This window comes from Schistocerca serialis, chromosome 3, assembly GCF_023864345.2.
Source record: "Schistocerca serialis cubense isolate TAMUIC-IGC-003099 chromosome 3, iqSchSeri2.2, whole genome shotgun sequence".
NCBI classification, from domain to species: Eukaryota; Metazoa; Arthropoda; class Insecta; order Orthoptera; family Acrididae; genus Schistocerca; species Schistocerca serialis.
The window spans coordinates 208,670,337-208,693,019 of record NC_064640.1 but is presented as its reverse complement, the minus strand read 5'-3'; the positions used below and the strand labels follow the sequence as shown (position 1 = coordinate 208,693,019).

The following is a 22,683-nucleotide window of genomic DNA, read 5'->3' as shown; positions in this document are numbered from 1 at the left end:
AATCAGTTGGAAACTTTCCTCATGTCGGCACGTTGTAGGTGTCGTCACCGGCGCCCCAACCTTGTGTGAATGCTCTGAAAAGCTAATCATTTGCATATCACAGCATCTTCTTCCTGTCGGTTAAATTTCGCGTCTGTAGCACGTCGTCTTCGTTGTGTAGCAATTTTAATGGCCAGTGGTGTACCCTCCACAATGCTTAGCGGTCACTGTCCGTCAGTACATGAGGTCTGCCTGATCTCTGTTTAGCTGTGGTTGTTGCTTCACGTTTACACTTTACATCCACAACGACGACAGCCGATGTGGGCAGCTTTAGAAGGTTAGAAGTGTCTCTATGGATTTGTCATTCAGATGATATGCAATGACTCTTCCACGTTTCTGTCAGCTTTTCTGACCGATCCATTCTGCTGTGACAGCTACTCTACGAACAACACAATACTCCCTGCATCTTCTTGTATTGGTGAGTCAGCCTAGAGAGACATCTAGTGGTTAATTTCCATTACATTTGGGAGTCCGGATTTTTCTGATCAGAAAGTTTTGCGATTTCACTCATCTTTGTGAAAATTAGATTTATGTAATTAATTATGTTTTATATTTTACTGGGAAGACTGAGATATGTTCTGTTTATATCATTACGCCACATAATTGTAACTGGTAAATGAGGTTTGTCAGAAACCGAAAATTAAAAGAAAACATAGTTTTGGGTTCTTACCAAATGGGATTGATAAAGGAAAGAGAGAAGATACAAAGAATAGTAGCGAGTTTCGTCGCCGGTTGGTTTAGCAAGTGAGAAAGAGTTTTCAAGACGCTTATCCAAAATCAGTGGCAGATGCTACAAGGGGGGGGGGGGGGCGTTATGCGTTACGATTCAGTTTGCTGCTAAAATTCCTGGAGTCTACATTCCTAGAAGAGTCATCCAATATATTGGTAACTCTTACGAATAGCTCGCGAAAAGGTTATGAAGGTAAAATTAGATGGATTGATCTCATCTGGAATCTTACTAGCAGTGGTTCTTAACGTGTGCAATTCGTGAGTGGAATCATATGGAGTTAAGTGACAGTGGTATACAAAGTACTCTTGGTTATACACCATAATGGGGCTTGCGGAGTGTAGACGTCAATGCAGTAACCGCAACTCTCTATACATAGAAGAAACTAAGAAACTGGTACACCTGCTTCATATCGTGTAGGGCCCCCGCGAGCATGCAGAAGTGACGCAACACGGCGTGACATGGACTCGACGAAAGTCTGAAGTAGTGACTGTTGGAGACTTTCACCCTGACAAATAAATGAGAAACAGTGACACAAAAAACAAGTAACAAAATAAAACTAGTTCATAATGACTATAAACATTTGTAATCGTTTATCAAATGGTTCAAATGGCTCTGAGCACTATGGGAATTAACATCTGTGGTCATCAGTCCCCTAGAACTTAGAACTACTTAAACCTAACTAACCTAAGGACATCACACACATCCATGCCCGAGGCAGGATTCAAACCTGCGACCGTAGCGGTCACGCGGTTCCAGACTGAAGCGCCTAGAACCGCACGGCCACACCAGCCGGCAATCGTTTATCTAGAATACCATTCGGAATAGAGTATATGACCGTCTGACATTTCTTTCTTCACATTACCACTTCTGTCCTTTCTCTACATATTTACTTCCCCTTCAGAAATACTACACTGAAGAGCCAAAGAAACTTGTCCACTTCCCTAATATCGTGTAGGGCCCTCGCAAGCACGCAGAAGAGCTCGACTAATGTCTGAAGTAGTGCTGGAGGGAACTGAGACCATGAATCCTGCAGGACTGCCCATATATCCGTAAGAGTACGAGGAGCTGGAGATCTCTTCTGAACAACATGTTGCAAGGCATCCCAGACATGCTGAATAACGCTCATGTCTGGGGAGTCTGGTGGGCAGCGGAAGTGTTTAAACTCAGGAGAGTGTTCCTGGAGCCACACTGTAGCTATTCTGGAAGTTTGGGGTGTCGCACTGTCCTGCTGGAATTGCCCAAGTCTGTCGGAATGCGCTATGGACTTCAATGGATGCAGGCAATCAGACACGTGCTTACGTACGTGTCACTTGTCAGAGTCGTATCTGGACGTAGCAGGAGTCCCATATCATTCCAACTGCACGCGGCCCACACCATTACAAAGCCTCCACTAGCTTGAACAGTTTCCTGCTGACATGCAGGGTCAAGGATTCATGAGGTTGTCTCCATACCCGTACACGTCCACCAACTCGATACAATTTGCAACGAGACTCGGCCGATCAGGCAACATGTTTCCAGTCATCAACAGTCCAATGGTGGTATTGACAGGCCCAAGTGAGGCGTAAAGCTTTGTGTCGTGCAGTCATCAAGTGTACGCGAGGAGGCCTTCGGCTCCGAAAGCCCGTATCGATGATGTTTCGCTGATTGGTTCGCGCGCTGATACTTGTTGATGGCCCAGCATTGAAATCTGCAGCAATTTTCGGAAGGGTTGCACTTCTGTCACGTTGAACGATTTTCTTCAGTCGTCGTTGGTGCCGTTCTTGCAGGATCTTTTTCCGGCCGCAGCGATGTCGGAGATTTGATGTTTTACCGGATTCCTGATATTCACGGTACACTCGTGAAATGGTCGTACGAGAAAATTCCAACTTCATCGCTACCTCGGAGATGCTGTCTCCCATTGGTCCTGCGCCGACTATAACACCACGTTGAAACTCACTTACATCTTGATAACCAGCCATTGTAGCAGCAGTAACCGATCTAACAACTGCACCAGACACATGTTGTCTTATATAGCCGACCGTAGTGCCGTATTCTACCTGTTTACACATCTCTGTATTTGAATACTCATGCCTATACCAGTTTCTTTGGCGTTTCAGTGTATATATATTTAAAAAAGGTGTATTACGTAAGAGCAAAATTTACAGTTAGCTCTAATTTGTGCCACGCGTGTTTTCGCTATTATTAATTTTCATGCCACCAATATGCTATTCGCTGATTCTCTTAAAAATTACGTGTTTAATTTTTTGCGAATTATGCCGTCTTCTTTTCTTAACGTATCTACTTTATTATGAAGGTTCTCCAATTCTCATTAACTGCTTAGACTAACAAAAGAATAATAGCCGTTATTCGTACATTACCAGTCGACGATAATGAAAATTCATACAGCCAAACTTAGAACGCGTAAAACAAAGTTGAGTGTCAGTTGCAATGAAACCTATAGCCCAAACGGGTTGTCAACTGCCATCTTGGTCCAAAACTTGATTTAATCTTAAGTGCTACCCCAGATGTCGTGCTAGTGGGGTATTTGTTGCTTTCCCATTCCCCCCTACTGCCACCTTAGTTTCTGTTCCTGTTTGGCATCAGATAGTAAGTCTTATCAGCGCGTATTGTTGCTTGTCCGTGCAACTGGCCTTTGTGAGGTGCCGCGTGCGGCATCTGAAGCCATCAGGTGCATGTGGGCTGGTCAATACTGCGTCTGCACCTCCCACGTGCCGTTGTGCAGGGGCTTACATCGAACACTTCGAGGAATCACGCAAGGCTAACACTTTAAAAAAGGTCAAGTATATTGTGAAATGATTTGTCTAAAAGTAAGAAATAAAATAGACTAGAGAAATATTTGATGCGCCTTTGAATGACGCTCGAAATCATTTACAGCAAATTATGTGTCGATTTAAAATTTAAAGTTCGGTGTCTAACTTAGAATTTTAAAGAGTACTACATGACATTTGTCTGGTGGATTATACAGACAGTGCAGCCTGCTGCTGTGTGGCGTTGAGATATTATTGCTAGGTGAACTCAAGCGGTAAAATATTTTTTAACTTGAGACACTACTGCTATCGAAAGTCAAGTAGTTAAATATTTTACCGACAGAGTTACTATTGCTGTGCACATCATTAATCATAGTAGCTGAGATGCTCATTAGTTAGTGACGTGAGGAGACCAGGATTTTTTTCATATCTATTGCAACATTCAAAGACGCGTCAAATGTTTCTCTAATCTATTTTATTTCTTACTTTTAGACAAATCATTTCACAAAACAATTGATTGTCTTTTCAGTTTTTTTATTTTCAAGTTTTTTTTTCAGAAAGCGTGAAATATAATATATTTTAACATCACACTAATGCAATTTTTTGTACTCCTTCAATTGAATTTTCTGACACCTCCTTAGCATAGACAGCAGCAGCAATTCGGGGAATATTTCAATGTTCCGTCAAATCACTTAGTTTATCTTAATTAGCCTGATTACTTTGAAGCAAGTAAATATTTTTTTGCAAAATTAGACGTCACGCTGGTAAGTTTGATACCCTGTTTATACCTTACCCACTCTTCGTTTGGTAATGAGAATTCGGACAAAATCCACTGTGTAATTTCAAGGGAGTCTTGTTTCTCGCGAAATGCGTTTCCTTTGATGCGCAATTACTTGTGTATGACTCTTGGAACTGACTTTATCTAGGCGTGGAAAACCAATCTGTTCCAACCAAGCTGGGTATTCTCACCAGACTATAAAGATGACATTTAGATCTATACTCCGCGAGCCACGTTACGAATGTGTGGTACTGGGTACTTTTAATACGACTACAAACCCCCCCCCCCCCCCCCCCTACGTGTTCCATTCGCGAATATTGCGTGGGAAGAACTAGTGCCGGTAAGCCTCGGTACGAGCCCACAGTTCTCTGATTTTCTTGGTGGGGTCATTTCGCGAGACGGATGGGGGAGGAAGTATGTTGCCTGACTCTTCTTCGAACATATGCTCTGTAAATTTCTACACTAAGCCTCTCCGTAACGCACAACGCCTCTTCCGCAGCGTCTACCAGGGGAGTTTGTTGGATCTCCGTAACTCTCTCGCACTCGCTAAACGAATACGTAACGAAAAACATCGCTTGTCGTGGAATCTTTATCTCTTCTGTGAATTCTATCTGATAAGGGTCCCAGACCGAAGTGCAATACTGAAACAGACAATTTATAAATGCGTGTATAGTTTCGGCTGCGGCTGCGGCCTTGCCGCAGTGGATACACCGGTTCCCGTGAAATCACCGAAGTTAAGCGCTACCGCGCGTGGTCGGCACTTGGATGGGTGACCATCCCGGCCGCCATGCGCTGTTGCCATTTTTCGGGGTGCACTCAGCCTCGTGATGCCAATTGAGGAGCTACTCGACCGAATAGTAGCGGCTTCGGTCAAGAATACCATCATAACGATCGAGAGAGCGGTGTGCTGACCACGCGCCCCTCCTATCCGCATCCTCCACTGAGGATGACACGGTGGTCGGATGGTCCCGATGGGCCACTTGTGGCCTGAAGACGGAGTGGTTTTTTATAGTTTCGGCTATACACCCTACTGTTGCGCTCAAACATACAAAACAAATAATGTTTGTTTATGTCGGAGATTGAACTCTAAAATAGAAAAAGGAAAAAAAAAAAAAAAAGCTGATCGTGCCTCGATGTCCACGACCCTCAAATGTCACGGTATTTATCAAATCACATGACTAGCATTATATTAGTGCGTTTCTATTGCTTAGCTGTACCTACTAAAATAAAAAATGCCCTCGTCGTTTTTATCTTGTTATTGCAGTTACGATGTTTTTAACTGCTCGCTTATGCGGATGAGTGGCCAGCACACTTCATAAAAAGCAAAACTAAACTCCGCCCGAACAGGCCATGAAGACCCAACGGCACCGACCGGCCGCCGTGTCATCTTCAGCCCACAGGCGTCACTGGATGTGGATATGGATGGGCATGTGGTCAGCACTCCGCTCTCCCGGCCTTATGTCAGATCGGTGCCGCTACTTCTCTACCAAGTAGATCCTCAGTTTGTCTCACAAGGGGTGAGTGCACTCCGCTTGCCAAGAGCGCTCGGCAGACCGGATGGTCACCCATCCCAGCCCGACAGCGCTTAGCTTCGGCGACTCAGAACCCACTTACAATCAAAGTTCTACCTTTGTCAGATATTTTTATTTTTATAAGTGGAATGAAAGTGGGTTTAGTTAGGCTTCTGAGTGAAAATTGCTCTGAGCACTATGAAACTGAGGACGTCAGTCCCCTAGAACTTAAACCTAACTAACCTAGGGACATCACACACATCCATGCCCGAGGCAGGATTCGAACCTACGACCGTGGCGTAGACTGAAGCGCCTAGAACCACTCGGCCACACCGGCCGGCCTCCTGAGTGAAATTGTCGAACCATGAAGATGAACTTATGATTTTAATTTTGAAAACCGACATAATCGATCTGGAGAGTTATGTTGTTCCAATATTGCAATGCCCTGTCTCTGACGATTTTGTCGTTTATGGCAGGCTAAATTCTAATATGTCTTGCATTACTGTGGCCCATTGTCCTCCAGGTTCGCTCCCACTGCTGCTGATCTCCAATTTTTTACCTTTCCCTAAGCCACAGAGCGGGCGCTAATGACCGTAGCAGTTTTGCGCCCTAAAACCATAACAAAAAAAGTCAAGACAGCTTAGGCAAACGATGACTCCATTTCCTTTTAATTCTTGAAAGCTTCAAAGAGGTCTCGTCGTGCAGACGCGTGGATTATGAAGATCGTCTCATCTCTCCACCGGCACGCTGTTGGGGATGCTCTGCACGCTTTTTGGTTACAAATACTTTTGATCGAGCTTAAACTCTCCTGGTGCTGTTTCCTGGACTAGCATGTAACTCCTCAGTCAAACCTGAAGTCATGTGCCAATGTTTCGCCAAGCAGAGATTTGAAAATAATTCAAAATCTGGTATCAACGATCAGACAATTTGTCCACTTCAACTGGCGAGGAACATGAAGGGTATTCGCAAAATATAAAATGTGTAAGCTAATAGTCTGAAACAGGATTGTCTGTCGTACACAAGCGTTGAAGCTTAATAGCTCGATATCTTACATTTTAGGCCGGCCGAAGTGGTCGTGCGGTTAAAGGCGCTGCAGTCTGGAACCGCAAGACCGCTACAGTCGCAGGTTCGAATCCTGCCTCGGGCATGGATGTTTGTGATGTCCTTAGGTTAGTTAGGTTACTAGTTCTAAGTTGTAGGTAACTAATGACCTCAGCAGTTGAGTCCCATAGTGCTCAGAGCCATTTGAGCCATTTTCTTACATTTTAATTCTCTGTTTATGTGATACTGCAATAAGGTAGACATTTCGCTGCTAACAGTTTAGAAATGGGCCACTAGTTCACCTGAAAAATGATTTACGGAAGAATTGGCCATATCTGTTTGCAGAAGCAGCCTGGCGTGCACTAATGTGCAAAACTTAAGGGCGAAAGTAATTTCCGCTTGATGTGTCACTGCCAAATAACGTAGCTCGATGAAACTTTGACCAGACATAGAAAGAACTACTGCAGTGTGGTACAGAAAGTAGCTGAAAGAAATACGGAATGAGACAACAGAAATGACACTTTTGTCGAAGGAAATAACTACACAGAAGACACCACGATTCATGACTGTCCTCTGGACATTACAAGAGGCGAGAGGTGGTTGTTAACAGGACGTGTGATCACCATCGATCGCAGTGCTTGATCTGTAACATGCTCCCATGCTGGCTGCAAGACTGGTAAGGATTTCTTCTAGTGGGGCGTTCCATTCCGCTACCATGCGTGGTGCACGTATACGCCCTGCGGTACGTCTCCCCAACGCATCCCATACGTGCTCGATGGAATTTAAGTCGGGAGGATGAAAAACCTTATCCATTGGCTGAATATTTTCTCGTTCCAATAGCTCCTCCATCTGCGCTGTTCGATGCGATCGTGCATTATAGTCAGGCCCGAATTCACCCCTGAAAAGAAGCACGTAGGGAAGGAGTACGTTGCCATAGTAACATCGAACGGTGAATCTACCGTGTTCAAAGATCTGGAGGTCAGTACGCACAAGTAACATTATGCCTCCACACACCATAATACCTGGACCACAAGAACTATCATATTCGACTTTGTTTCTGGGTGTGTTACGTGCTCCCATTTCTCGTCATATGATGGTACGTAATGCACCCAGGAACAATGCCGAACATGATCGTTTTGGTGGTCCAGGTTATGTTGTGGGGAGCCATAATGCTGCATGGGCGTACTGACTTACAAATTTTGGATACGGTACATTGACCGATCAACGTTATTGTGACACTGTACCCCTTCTAAATATCCGTCTTTTCATGGGGGAATTCGGCCGTGTCTTCATTTTTATGTGTGACAATGTGCGAGGGCATCGATCAGCGCACTTGGAGAAGCTCTTGGAATGAGAAGATATTCTGCAAATGAACTGGCCTATCCGTTCCTCCGATTTTCGTCCCATGGCCCGCGTGCAAGATGCATTGGGGAGACGTCATGCAGCACGTGTGCATGCACTAATGACCATACAGCAGTTAATAACCGCGCCAGTGGAAGACTATAACCGCGCTAGTGGAAGACCGTAACGCCCTACCACAAGAACTCCTTAGCAAGCTTGTGGTCAGCATCGGGGTACGTTGCATAACATGCATCGCCATCCTTGGTGATCACACACACTATTAATAACAATTTCCCACCTTTTTTAATGTCCAGGAGATCATCATAGATCACGGTGACTTCAGTGTAATTACTGTCTTTGACTAAAAGAGTCATTCCTGTTCGTTACATTGCGTACATTTGTACAGAAACAAGATAGCAGTTATAAGAGTCGAGGGGCACGAAAGGGAAGCAGTGGTTGGGAAGGGAGTGAGACAGGGTTGTAGCCCATCCCCGATGTTATTCAGTCTGTATAATGAGCAAGCAGTGAAGGAAACAAAAGAAAAATTCGGAGTTGGAATTAAAATCCATGGAGAAGAAATAAAAACTTTGCCGATGGCATTGTAATTTTGGCAGAGACAGCACAGGACCTGGAAGAGCAGCTGAACGGAATGGACAGTGTCTTGTAAGGAGGATACAAGATGAACATCAACAAAAGCGAAACGAGAATAATGGAATGTAGTCGAATTAAATCGGGGGGTGCTGCGGGAATTATTTTTTGCCCCCCTTCTAACAGCCGTGTACCGCAAGTCTCTAGAGGAACGGAAGGTTCCAAATGATTGGAAAAGAGCACAGGTAGTCCCAGTCTTCAAGAAGGGTCGTCGAGCAGATGCGCAAAACTATAGACCTATGTGGTGTCACCGCCAGACACCACACTTGCTAGGTGGTAGCCTTTAAATCGGCCGCGGACCATTAGTATACGACGGACACGCGTGTCGCCACTATCAGTGATTGCAGACCGAGCGCCACCACACGGCAGGTCTAGAGAGACTTACTAGCACTCGCCCCAGTTGTACAGCCGACGTTGCTAGGAAAGGTTCACTGAGAATTACGCTCTCATTTGCCGAGACGATAGTTAGCATAGCCTTCAGCTAAGTCAATTGCTACGACCTAGCAAGGCGCCATTTATCCTTTGCTATGTATCTAATGAAGCATGTACAGTAACAAGACCAATGTTCACCAATTGTGGATTAAAGTTAAGTATTCCAGCAGCTACGTACTTTTCTTTATAGCATTCATTACGTATCCTGTTTCAGACCTCACGCCAGCCTGCGTGAGTTTAAGTGCGTGCCTTTCGGTTACCCGTCACTGTGGACTGGCTGTCTTCTCAGTCCACAACAACCTATATCTCTGACGTCGATCTGTTGTAGAATTTTAGAACATGTTTTGTGCTCGAGTATCATGTCGTTCTTGCAAACCCAGAATCTACTATGTAGCAATCAACATGGACTCCGGAAACAGCGATCGTGTGAGACCCAACTCGCTTTATTTGTTCATGAGACCCAGAAAATATTAGATACAGGCTCCCAGATAGATGCTATTTTTCTTGACTTCCGGAAGGCGTTCGATACAGTTCCGCACTGTCGCCTGATAAACAAAGTAAGAGCCTACGGAATATCAGACCAGCTGTGTGGCTGGATTGAAGAGTTTTTAGCAAACAGAACACAGCATGTTGTTATCAATGGAGAGACCTCTACAGACGTTAAAGTAACCTCTGGCGTGCCGCAGGGGAGTGTTATGGGACCATTGCTTTTCACAATATATATAAATGACCAAGTAGATAGTGTCGGAAGTTCCATGCGGCTTTTCGTGGATGATGCTGTAGTATACAGAGAAGTTGCAGCATTAGAAAATTGTAGCGAAATGTAGGAAGATCTGCAGCGGATAGGCACTTGGTGCAGGAGTGGCAACTGACCCTTAACATAGACAAATGTAATGTATTGCGAATACATAGAAAGAAGGATCCTTTATTGTATGATTATATGATAGCGGAACAAACACTGGTAGCAGCTGAAACTTCCTGGCAGATTAAAACTGTGTGCCCGACCGAGACTCATACTGGTAGCAGTTACTTCTGTAAAATATCTGGGAGTATGCGTGCGGAACGATTTGAAGTGGAATGATCATATAAAATTAATTGTTGGTAAGGCGGGTACCAGGTTGAGATTAATTGGGAGAGTCCTTAGAATATGTAGTCCATCAACAAAGGAGGTGGCTTACAAAACACTCGTTCGACCTATACTTGAGTATTGCTCATCAGTGTGGGATCCGTACCAGATCGGGTTGACGGTGGAGATAGAGAAGATCCAAAGAAGAGCGGCGCGTTTCGTCACAGGGTTATTTGGTAACCGTGATAGTGTTACGGAGATGTTTAACAAACTCAGGTGGCAGACTCTGCAAGAGAGGCGCTCTGCATTGCGGTGTAGCTTGCTCGCCAGGTTTCGAGAGGGTGCGTTTCTGGATGAGGTATCGAATATATTGCTTCCCCCTACTTATACCTCCCGAGGAGATCACGAATGTAAAATTAGAGAGATTAGAGCGCGCACGGAGGCTTTCAGACAGTCGTTCTTCCCGCGAACCATATGCGACTGGAACAGGAAAGGGAGGTAATGACAGTGGCACGTAAAGTGCCCTCCGCCACACACCGTTGGGTGGCTTGCGTAGTATAAATGTAGATGTAGATGTATGTGTGATCCAAAATTCATCGAGCTATGATACTTGGCAGCGACAGAGCATGCAAAAGTTACTTTCGGCCGTAAGTGCTGCACACCACTGCTGATCTACATCTCCAACGTATCCCAGGCAAAATGGTCAATATTCAGGGGTATGACAGGAAATATCATTCGAAAAAAAATGTCTAGTAAACATGGGCTGCAAAATGCGTATACCTTAAGATCTTTGAGCACTTTTTCATCTTCCATACTGCGAAATAAATCTCTGCTACTACAAGCTCTTTGCTTTCCACATTCTGAAAGATGGAGGTGTGAACCAAAACAAGAAAAAATGTCCATTAAACATGGACTCTAATACCTTAAGAGCTAAGAGCAATTCATCTTTGCTACTGCGAAACACAGTTTTTCTACTGAACAAGTGCTCATAGCGCTTTCAGAGTCCATTTTTATTAGACAGTTTTTCTTGTTTCGGTCCATACTAACTTCTCGCAAAATATGGAAAGCAAAGAGCTTGCAGTAGAAGAGATTTGTTTCCAAGGTCGAAGATGAAGAAGTGCTCATAGGCCTTAAGGTATGCATTTTAGAGCCGACGTTCACTAAACTCTTTGCTTCGAATGGTCGTTCCTGACGTATCACTGAGTACTGACCATTCCTCCTGGGAAACACTGTATATTTTGCAAACCACTGTAAAGTTAATGGCTTTGATTGCTTCAAATTGCAGCATGTATTAAAGTTTATTCTCCTTCCACTAGTGTATGGAGTGCTGGAAGAATGATTGCTTCAATGACTCTCCACACAGCAGGTAATTAGAGTTTTGTTTTAACGATTCCTATAGTGGAAATAGTTGTACATTACTCAGACAATACTGCTTCCTAAAACTGTGTAAGTAGGCTTCCAAGGGATAATTTGCGTCTGCCATTTCAGATTTTTCAGTGACTCCATCGCATAGCTCAAAAAATCTGTGGCCATTCGTGCTGATCTTCTTTGTAAACGTTCAGTATCCCCTGCTAGTCCTATTTGGTATGGTCCCACACACTTTACAGTATTCTAGGATCGATCGCGCGAGTGTTTTGTATTATTCTCATTTGTTGACGCATTGCATTTTCCCAGTAGCATGGGATCATTCCATTTCATGTCCCTAATAAATTGTTACATCCAAGTATTTTTATGAATTGACTGATTCCAAATGTGACCCATTAATATTGTAGACATACGATATGACGTTTCTGCGCGTTGTGAAGTGCACTATTTACATTTCTGAACATTTAAAGTATATATACTATCTCTGTACCACTCTGAAACAATATCGATATCTCAGTGAACATTTGCCCAGCTTTCTCTAGACAGTACTTTGTTATAGATAACTTGCAAAATTCTGAGCTTCCTATTAATATTATTTGTCAAGTCATTAACATACAACCTGAACAATAAAAGCCCTCGCACAATTCACTGTGGTACATTTGACGTTTCTTCTTAATGTGCACATGACTCTCCATCCAAGATAACATGCTGCGTCCTCCCTACCAACAAATGCTTAATTCTGTAACGACAAATTTGTTTTGATACGCCAAGTAATGTGCTTTCATTAATAGGCGTTGATGTGATGCTGATTCAAATACTTTTCGAAAGTCAACAAATATTGTACTTACCTGACTGTCTTGACCCATGACTTTAAGGCGTCATATGGGAGATGCGCGAGTAGAGTTTCGCATGACTGATGTTTGCGGAATTCGTGATGTTTTATGGCATGAACGAGGGGGGGGGGGGGGGGGGAGGGTCATTCAGTTCGGTAGAAACAATGTAGAACGCACATGTAACTTAAATTAGAATGAAGAAATATTCGAAGAGAAGAAAACTTAAAACGCAGATGTTTAATTTCATAAGACTATATCTTCTACGGGAATGAAGATGCGATTTCGGGGTGAAATTTAAGTTACACAAATGACTATAAAGATTTTATTTTCCTAACAATTATCCAATTCTATAAGAATATATCTTTTACTTGATACACGCGCAACCGTACAGTACTTTTTAAAATTACGATTAGGGGTCAAACTTGTCAGTTAGCTTTTTAGAAATGTCCAATGTGCGCTACACCGGTTGGAGTCTCTCAAAACCTCCACTTCATCACTTTCCAAAATGGTTCAAATGGCTCTAAGCACTACGGGACTTAACATCTGTGGTCATCAGGCCCCTAGAACTTAGAACTACTTAAAACTAACTAACCTAAGGACATCACACACATCCATGCCCGAGGCAGGATTCGAACCTGCGACCGTAGCAGCAGCGCGATTCTGGACTGAAGCGCCTAGGACCACTCGGGCACAGCGGCCGGCACCACTTTCAAAAAAAAAGATCATGTTCCGAGAGATCAGAAAACCGTGGATTCCAACGGTGCAATGAGAGATACAGGGTGACAGTTCTTGAACTATATCAAATAAAAGCGTCATAATTTCTGAACGCTTTGCGTTAGGATATTGAAAATATACGGCAGGTCGCGGGGCATGATGGGAACTAGTACGCGCATGCGCACGCACCTTGTTATCGGCCATTTGCCTGTGAAAATGTCACGGTACAGCATGCCTGAGCACACTGCACTTGTGAAAGCCTACTATGCGAACAATAACAGCCCAGCTGTGACTCAGAGGAAGTTTGCGACCGAGATCAAGCTGAAGACAACCGGTCCAAGTGTGCTAACAATCAAGAATTTGGCTCTGAGCTCTATGGGACTTAACTTCTGAGGTCGTCAGTCCCCTAGAACTTAGAACTACTTAAACCTAACTAATCTAAGGACATCACACACATCCATGCTCGAGGCAGGATTCGAACCTGCGACCGTGGCGGTCGCGCGGTTCCAGACTGTAGCGCCTAGAACCGCTCGGTCACTCCGGCCGGCAATCAAGAATTTGGTTCGCAAGTTTGAGAGAACGGGTAGTGTTGGTGATGACAGTGTTGGCAATGTCGGTCGCCCAAAAACGGTGAAAACGCCTCAAAACAACGAGAAGACATGCACTGTGTTTCAAATCAGCCCCAGGAAATCGATCAGACGAGCTGCACGACAGGTGGGAATTAACTGCGAGACACTGCGACAAATTTTTGTTGAAGACCTGCATCTCTTCTCATGCAAAATTCAAACCCATCAGCCATTAAATCCCAGGGCCACGGAACAGCGGTTGTGTTTCGCCAACACTATTGTCCAGAGAACCGATGAACAGGACTTTGATATGGATATGGTTTGGTTTAACGACGAACCCATTTTCATTTGGATGGGTTCGTCAATAAGCAAAATTGACGCATTTGGGAGACTGAGAATCCGCTTTTCGCGATCTAGAAGTCTCTTCACCTACAGCGGGTGTCTGTGTGGTGTGGAACGTCGGGTCACGGAATAATTGGTGCGCTATTTCTTGAAGGCATGGTGACTACTGAACGGTACGTGAAGGTTTTGGAAGATATTCTCCGGATCTGAACACATGTGACTCCTTTATGGAGGGCGATATCAAAGACAAGGTGTACAGAAATAACCCGAAAACCACTGCTGAGCTGAAAACCAGCCATTCAAGAGGTCATCGACAGCGTCGATGTTCCAACATTTCAGCGGGTCATGCAGAATTTCGTCATGCGTCTGCTCCACATCATCGACAATAATGGCAGGCATATGGAAAATCTCATAAGCTAAATCTAAATATCTGTAGTGACGTTTACATGCTGAATAAAGTGTGTGCATGCCGTAGTTTGTAACTAATTTGCGTTTATTATCATACAGTTGAATAATTGCCATCTATATGTATGCCCCATGTGACAGATTGAGCATTTTTGAGAAATGATTCCTGTAACTTCCAGTGGTAGAAATTAATATAAAGGCAAGTGGTTATTTGTGGAAAAAAACAAGTTTATTTACGTATTTGGTCTCGCACACTTTTTCCGCCGCACTGTTTACAACAAAGCAAAAGAAAATACATTTTCATTTCACCATTATAATTTGACAGAGAACTTAAAAACTGTAAAAAAAAGTCGGTCTTTAGGGTAGGAAGGGGCGGAATTTAGAGTAAAGGCAGGTCCACTAGATGACGCACACAGTGATGAATGTCAACAGTTCCGTACAATTACATTTTGGAGGTGTGTTTGCTAACGTCGTACGGTAGTTACTGTGATAATGCCTCTTATAAAGCCTCTACAGGGTGACGAGCAAGCAAATATTAAGGTATACAAAGAAATGGGCCTGTCTAATCATCAGAGTGCTACGAAATTAGGGTGTTCCAGATGTGTGCATAAGGAGGCTCGTCTACAGGTTGCGGAAGAACATATGTCGTGGACCGTAGAATGGAACAAAGTAATTTTCAGTGATGAGAAAGCCGCGCGGAGTGGCCGCGCGGTTTAGGGCGTCCTGTCACGGACTGCGCGGCCCTTCCCTCCGGAGGCTCGAGCACTCCCTCGGGCATGGATGTGTGTGTGTTGTTCTTAGCATAAGTTAGTTTAAGTAGTGTGTAAATCTATGGACCGATGATCTTAGCAGCTTGGTCCCTAAGGAATTCACACCCATTTAAACATTTTTTCAGTGATGAGAAGAAGTTTAATTTGGTGAGACCACATGGTTTTCAGTATTACTCAAAAATGTGTGTGAAATCTTATGGGACTTAACTGCCAACGCACACCCATGCCCGAGGGAGGACTCGAACTTCCGCCGGGATCAGCCGCACGGTCCATGACTGCAGCGCCTTAGAGCACTCATTCAGTATTACTGGTATGATATCCGTACAGAAGAACAAGTTCTGATGAGTAGGAACTTGACGGCGGGAGAGTTATGTCCTGGGAAGCATTTTGTGCTGTAGGCACGTCAAACATACCATGTTTGCACCGCAAAATGAAGTCTTATGATTATAAAGTAATGCTGGAAATTGAATTGGTTCGTATGTATCAGGAGTTTGTCTACGATAATTTACTATTCAAACACGATAACGCTGGGATTCACAGGTGTGTAAAGACAAAGTCGGGGTTTCAATGTAAAGGAATTGCACTTACGAGTTGCCCATCGAGACGTCCGGATTTAAATCGAAAGGAGAATCTATGAGGGATCCTAGCACGACGTGTTTATCGCAATGGACGACATTCTGAGACTGCGGCAGAGCTGAAAACCTCAATTCGAATGGAGAGGACCTCGATCTCGCTATTCACAATATGCATAAATTACCTTGTGGATGACATCGGAAGTTCACAGAGGCTTTTTGCGGATGATGCTGTGGTATATTGAGAGGTAGTAACAATGGAAAATTGTACTGAAATGCAGGAGGATCTGCAGCGAATTGACGCATGGTGCAGGGAATGGCAATTGAATCTCAATGTAGACAAGTGTAATGTGCTGCGAATACATAGAAAGATAGATCCCTTATCATTTAACTACAAAATAGCAGGTCAGCAAGTGGAAGCAGTCAATTCCATAAATTATCTGGGAGTAGGCATTAGGAGTGATTTAAAATGGAATGATCATATAAAGTTGATCGTCGGTAAAGCAGATGCCAGACTGAGATTCATTGGAAGAATCCTAAGGAAATGCAATCCGAAAACAAAGGAAGTATGTTACAGTACGCTTGTTCGCCCACTGCTTGAATACTGCTCAGCAGTGTGGGATCCGTTCCAGATAGGGTTGATAGATGAGATAGAGAAGATCCAACGGAGAGCAGCGCGCTTCGTTACAGGATCATTTAGTAATCGCGAAAGCGTTACGGAGATGATAGAAAAACTCCAGTGGAAGACGCTGCAGGAGAGACGCTCAGTAGCTCGGTATGGGCTTTTGTTGAAGTTTCGAGAACATACCTTCACCGGGGAGTCAAGCAGTATATTGCTCCCTCCTACGTATATCTCGCGAAGAGACCATGAGGATAAAATCATAGAGATTAGAGCCCACACAGAGGCATACCGACAATCCTTCTTTCCACGAACAATACATGACTGGAATAGAAGGGAGAACCGATAGAGGTACTCAAGGTACCCTCCGCCACACACCGTCAGGTGGCTTGCGGAGTATGGATGTAGATGTAGAAGAGACCACTGCCCATATACAATCAATGCGAAGAGGATTTTCACAGTTATTAAGAAAAATGGAGGTTCGTCTAAATACTAGGTCGTAGTTGCGATCTATTTCCTGTATATGTTAGGGTATTCTGACTACAATTCATAAGTGCCTTCGTATAAAATTTCCACATCCAAAGAGCGCGGCGTAGCCGTGCGGTCAGAGACGCTTCGATGCTTGAGTTAAAATTTCATCACATGTTTCAGTCTTGATTCATGTAGAAGATGTAGTAATATGAAATCGGATGAATCTTTCCGAAACGTCACGCGTTATCAATTTAGCGAATCGTTCTGAATTTGAAATTTGAGAGAACAAAGATGATTTATTGCTACTATGGGAAAACGTACAAAATGCGCGCGTCGTGTTGGCGACATACCTGGTCTGCAGGAGCTCCTTGATGGCGCTTTGGCCGACGCCGGCCACCAGGTGCGGCCAGGCGTGCGAATGTCGACGCTCGGCAGCCGCGCCGGCTGGCCGCCTGCCTACCGGCGAGTCCTCTGCAGAACCCTCCTCGTCCGACTGGAGGAAGTGGCGGAAACCCCACTCGAAATCCTCCACCGTGACGCGTCCGTCGCCGTCGTGGTCTAGGTCGCTGAAGATGGTGTCGGCATCTTCCGCGGTGATGTCGAAGCCAGCACACAGGTCGCGCAACTCCTGCTGGCCGATGTAGCCGCGGCCTTTGCGGTCGCAGGAGCGGAAGAGCTGCCGCAGCTGGGAGCTGGGGTCCGCCTCCATTGCTGTCGCGCGGCCTAATGACGGGACGCGCGCCGCGCACACCACTGCTCCGCGCACCTGGCGCCGCCGGTGGCCAATCACTGAAACACTGCGCCGCCACTAATTGCCACAGCTTCTTCGTATACGCTCCGAGTATCCTCTTCACGTGTGTGTGCCACGGAGCATAAACATCCGTGGAGTAAGCATTCGGATGTGCGGAACGAGAATTATGTCCACAATATCTCCTGCAGCTCAAGTCACGTGATTTTGGGACGATACATTTTAGCCCGTATAGCGCTTAGCGTATTTTGAGTGCTATTACTTCTCTGCTACAGACGTATCACCTTCAGAAGTGCCGTGAAAATTTATATACGCGTTTTACTGGATCTTCTAATTAATTACGTTGCAGTGATACTGTAGACGACACCAAAGTGTCACGAAGAAACAACGCATTTGGAATTACGAAACTGTTACAGTAAATACCATACTCAATTTGTGCCACCTGCTAGTCCATTATTTCTTTCAATTTTTCTTTATTTACGCTTCTGTTTTTTATATAGAAGTAAAATACCTATAACGCCATTTTAAACATGACTGACAGCAGCAACCGTAAATAAATTTTCAATATGTAAAGTATACAGCCAACCAGTTTTTACATTAAACTTATGCAACCGTTTGCCTGTATACTATATATACTGAATATATATAACATTTTTTTGCCATCTCATCAGAAAAGTAAAACCATACACTACACACAAAAAATAAGTAATAAAATAAGTGAGAGCAACAATTTTTTTACGTTTTCTGTTGCACTGATTCATATTGTCGAATCTGTTATAATTAATTACGTTACAATGACACTGTATAGGAAACTGTCCCATGCAGTAATACTCAGGTAACTCAGATACACACAAGGGTTTTAGAACTTGCATAAATTAGAGGAAAATATCAGACTGCCGTGTGTAAATCTTATCTACATATAAACGTGGCGGTAATATGTATATGATGACTGGCAGTTTACTCAGGCAAACTTGCAAATTTATCTAGCATTTTTCTCGTAAACACATGACTATAAAATCGCAGAAATTCTGTCTCCAATACAAGACTTCATAGTACGCTGTCTTGAAGTTTTCCAACATGTTAAGTGCCTCATCCCAATATGACGTTTACAATTATACATACCTTTGAAAAGTACCTGGTCCTCCTTTGACATACTTGTCTTTAGACACGTAGCAACGACTTTACTGCACTATGTATCATGTGAAAATTTGAAATAAATCACTGAAGGTTTATTCGAAATTTTTGTATCAAAAAAAGTTTTCCATCAACTCGGTTCCGAGAGTTCCGGAATCTGTACAGAAAATTGGAATAGAGAGCAACACAAACATCATTTCTGTCCCTTTTTATTGCACATGAAAACCACACACTGCATGTTGTACCACCATACAGCGAGACCTTCAGAGGTGGTGGTCCAGATTGCGGTACACACCGGTACCTCTAATACCCAGTAGTACGTCCTCTTGCATTAATGCACTCCTGTATTCGTCGTGGCATACTATCCACAAGTTCATCAAGGCACTGTTGGTCCAGATTGTCCCACTCCTCAACAGCGATTAGGTATAGATCCCTCAGAGTGGTTGGTGGGTCATGTCGTCCATAAACAATCTATCCCAGGCATGTTCGATAGGGTTCATGTCCAGAGAACATGCTCGCCACGCTAATCGAGCAATGTCGTTATTCTGAAGGAAGTTATTCACAAGATGTGCACGATTGGGGCGCGAATTGTCGTCCATGAAGACGAATGATATGGTTGCGCTATCGGTCGGAGGATGGCATTCACGTATCGTACAGCCGTTCTGTCGCCTCACTTGACCACCAGCGGCGTACGTCGGTCCCACATAATGCCACCCCAAAACAGCAGAAAACCTCCACCTTGCTGCACTCGCTGTACAGTGTGTCTAAGGCGTTCAGCCTGACCGGTTTGCCTCCAAACAAGCCTCCGACGATTGGAGCCGTGTACCTCCTTCGTGGTGGAATGACTGGAACTGATCGGCTGTCGGACCCCCTCCATCTAACTGGCGCTGCTCATGCATGCTTGTTTACATCTTTGGGCGGGGTTAGTGACGTCTCTGAACAGGGAAAGGGACTGTGTCTGTGATACAATATCTACAATCAACGTCTATTTTCAGGAGTTCTGGGAACTGGGGTGATGCAAAACTTCTTTTTGGTGTATTAGCGTATCGTGTAAAAGTTGAAGTAAATTGGTCATGAAATTTTCAAGTTTTTGGTAACATTATATCTTCTTTATATAACATGTATTTACATATGATATGTAAAAAAATATATAATCAATCTGCTTCTGAGTGTTCATTAGAGTTTCATGGAAAAATTGGAAGTAAATCGGTCAATAACTTTTCGAGATTGTTGGTAACTTAATTTCTTTGATGGTTCTGGAGTCTTTGTTACTCAGTACACTGAAAGATGTGAGTAACATAGGTACAACAGCAGTAGAAAATCGGCTTGTATTTCGAAAACTTAAATTAATTTAAAATTCTGTGCGAGCTAGGAAAAAAGTGTTGTCTTGACTAAGCCTAATTGTCTACTGCAAATGCAAACATTTTAGGATAGGCTTTACCGTGGCTGTTATTGACATTAAATGAAACAACAAATTTACTGTTACCAGTCACTGTTTATTTATATCCACGACGCGTTTCAAAGGTTTAAACCTCCATCATCAGGTCGATTTACATTTGTGAGTGTGACGTGTGTGTGTGTGTGTGTGTGTGTGTGTGTGTTGTGTTACAATTTTTTGGAGGAACTTGTGGCACTGTCTAGTGGAGAAACAAAACACCATTACAGAACATGGTTTCGAGTTTCTTTTGACAGAAACGAAACAGAAACGAAACGTATATCTAACGCGAAATATAAGATAAGTAAAATAGAGTATCTCCAGTGGTCACTAGTTCCTTTCAGTGTCGTTACAGTGACTGGTAACAGTAAACATGTTATTTCAACTAATTGTCTACAATGTTTCACCAAAAACCCGGATTCAAGTCAATCGCAATGAATCCTACAGTAATTGTTCCACCTGTTCTCAAATTTCATGACACAACAGATGTCTTCTCTTCTGAATAGTTTACGTATTTTCCATCGGAATAGTTGACGAAATATAGGGGATTTCCTTTAGTATAATCGACATACGATATTTCACGCCACTGCTTCCATGAACTTCCATTCAACAACCACCTTTTGAAATAAACTTTTATCACAGATATAACGGACTGTCGTTTACACCTACCTCGAGTAACGTCAATACTACTATAAAAAAGTTTTTTTGCACTTTTTCTACACATAAATCATCTTTCCTACAAAAATCTTGTTTGCATATCTAAACGTGGGACATACTGAGGCACTGAAAACAGCAATGAATTATGATTTTATTCATAGCCGTTATTTTTTCAGCAACTGTGGTATACAGCTAGCACACCAAGTTGACTCTGTAGTGAGCCCCTGTAGCTGCGCGGTCAGCGCGGCTGATTGCTGACCGAAGGTACCCGGGGAATGAGTGTTGTGTTGTCCTTGCGTTCGTATCGTCAAAATTGACATTCCACTATTGAGACGGCCGTATGAGGACGTTCCGAAAGTTGGTACATAAAAAGCTTGACTCTGTAATAAGTGTGATTAATTCACTGTAACTGACTCTGAGCTTATAATTACTGTAAAAAAAAGAAAAATGGTTCAAATGGCTCAGAGCACTATGGGACTTAACTTCTGAGGTCATCAGTCCCCTAGAACATAGAACTACTTAAACCTAACTCTACCTAAGGACATCACACACATCCATGCCCAAGACAGGATTCAAACCTGCGACCGTAGCGGTCGCGCGGTTCCAGACTGTAGCGCTTAGAACCGCTCGGCCACTTCGGCCGGCCTAGAAAATGTAAATTTTGCAATGTGGCATGATATTATGCTTCATTGACGAAGGCCTGTTTCTCCATGTTATGAGACAATATTTAGCAAGTTTTTTGTAATATACTTCTTGTATTTCACATTCATGCAGCGCCATGTTCTAATGCTTTATATGTTCCTAAATTTCGTAGACTTCCTACGATAAGACGTTAATATTATCACATTTGAATCATTTCTATAACAGCTTTTCGACTAGTACGTCACGGCCCTGAGATTTAGAAAATTTTGATGGTCGTATTTTCGAGCAACGGATCTTAAGAGACAGAGAGACATGTGATCGTCTGAGGCTTTGAACATGGCAGCGATCAGCGCATTCTTGGCTTACTTATTTGAGTTATCTCCGAAATACTGTATAGGGCTCCACGTTCAAACACTTCAGGGCAATATGTGGAGCAGAACTTTATTTTATTCTTGTGGTCTTCGCTTTAGGACAATGTGTTTCCATCCCATTATGTCGAGTACAGGTCTGATGTCAATGAGATATCCTGTGGATTGAATTACGCGCATATCAGGAATTGGTGAATGTTGCTGGGCAGTATCTGTGTATTGCATAATAATAAAGTATGATAGCTGACAAAAAGGATCTACGTTTTGCTACGTATTAACGGACGAAACTTTCTCGCGGCTCGAGCTGCGTACTTACGCTGTGACTAGTTCCAACAGAATCATTGTGCACCAGGAAAGACACCAAAGACAAGACAGTAATGCTGAAAATTTGTGTACTTAGCCTTCAAAGTATGATTCATATAAGTTCACACACGTCTACATTCGTTCCTTCAATTCCTCAAAATATTTCTCCCTGTAGTTTTCTGTGACGTTTCACAGGAACTGCGTTCTGGTGTTCCAGTGGAGCACAAGAATACATTTGACGTAATATGCTCCTCAATTGTCACTAAGTTGATTGATTATTATGAAACTTATCACAGACAATTCAAAGTCGAAAATCAGCAGCATGCTACTATGGTATGGGCAAGAGTTGCTATGTAAACTGCCAGGTTTATGTCTTGTTGAGGTAGGTGCAAAGTAAATGTGTACA

General features: G+C 43.5%; 1 protein-coding gene across 1 annotated transcript in view; it reads right to left on the bottom strand.

Moving 5' to 3' along the window:
- LOC126470751 (ras and EF-hand domain-containing protein-like) overlaps positions 1-17,699 on the bottom strand; it is a 379,970-nt gene extending 362,271 nt beyond the window's left edge. Inside the window, exon 1 of the mRNA XM_050098757.1 lies at positions 17,341-17,699. Coding sequence (XP_049954714.1) covers positions 17,341-17,699 — 359 coding nt within the window. The remainder of the gene's footprint in view (positions 1-17,340) is intronic.
- Positions 17,700-22,683: the final 4,984 nt, after the last annotated feature.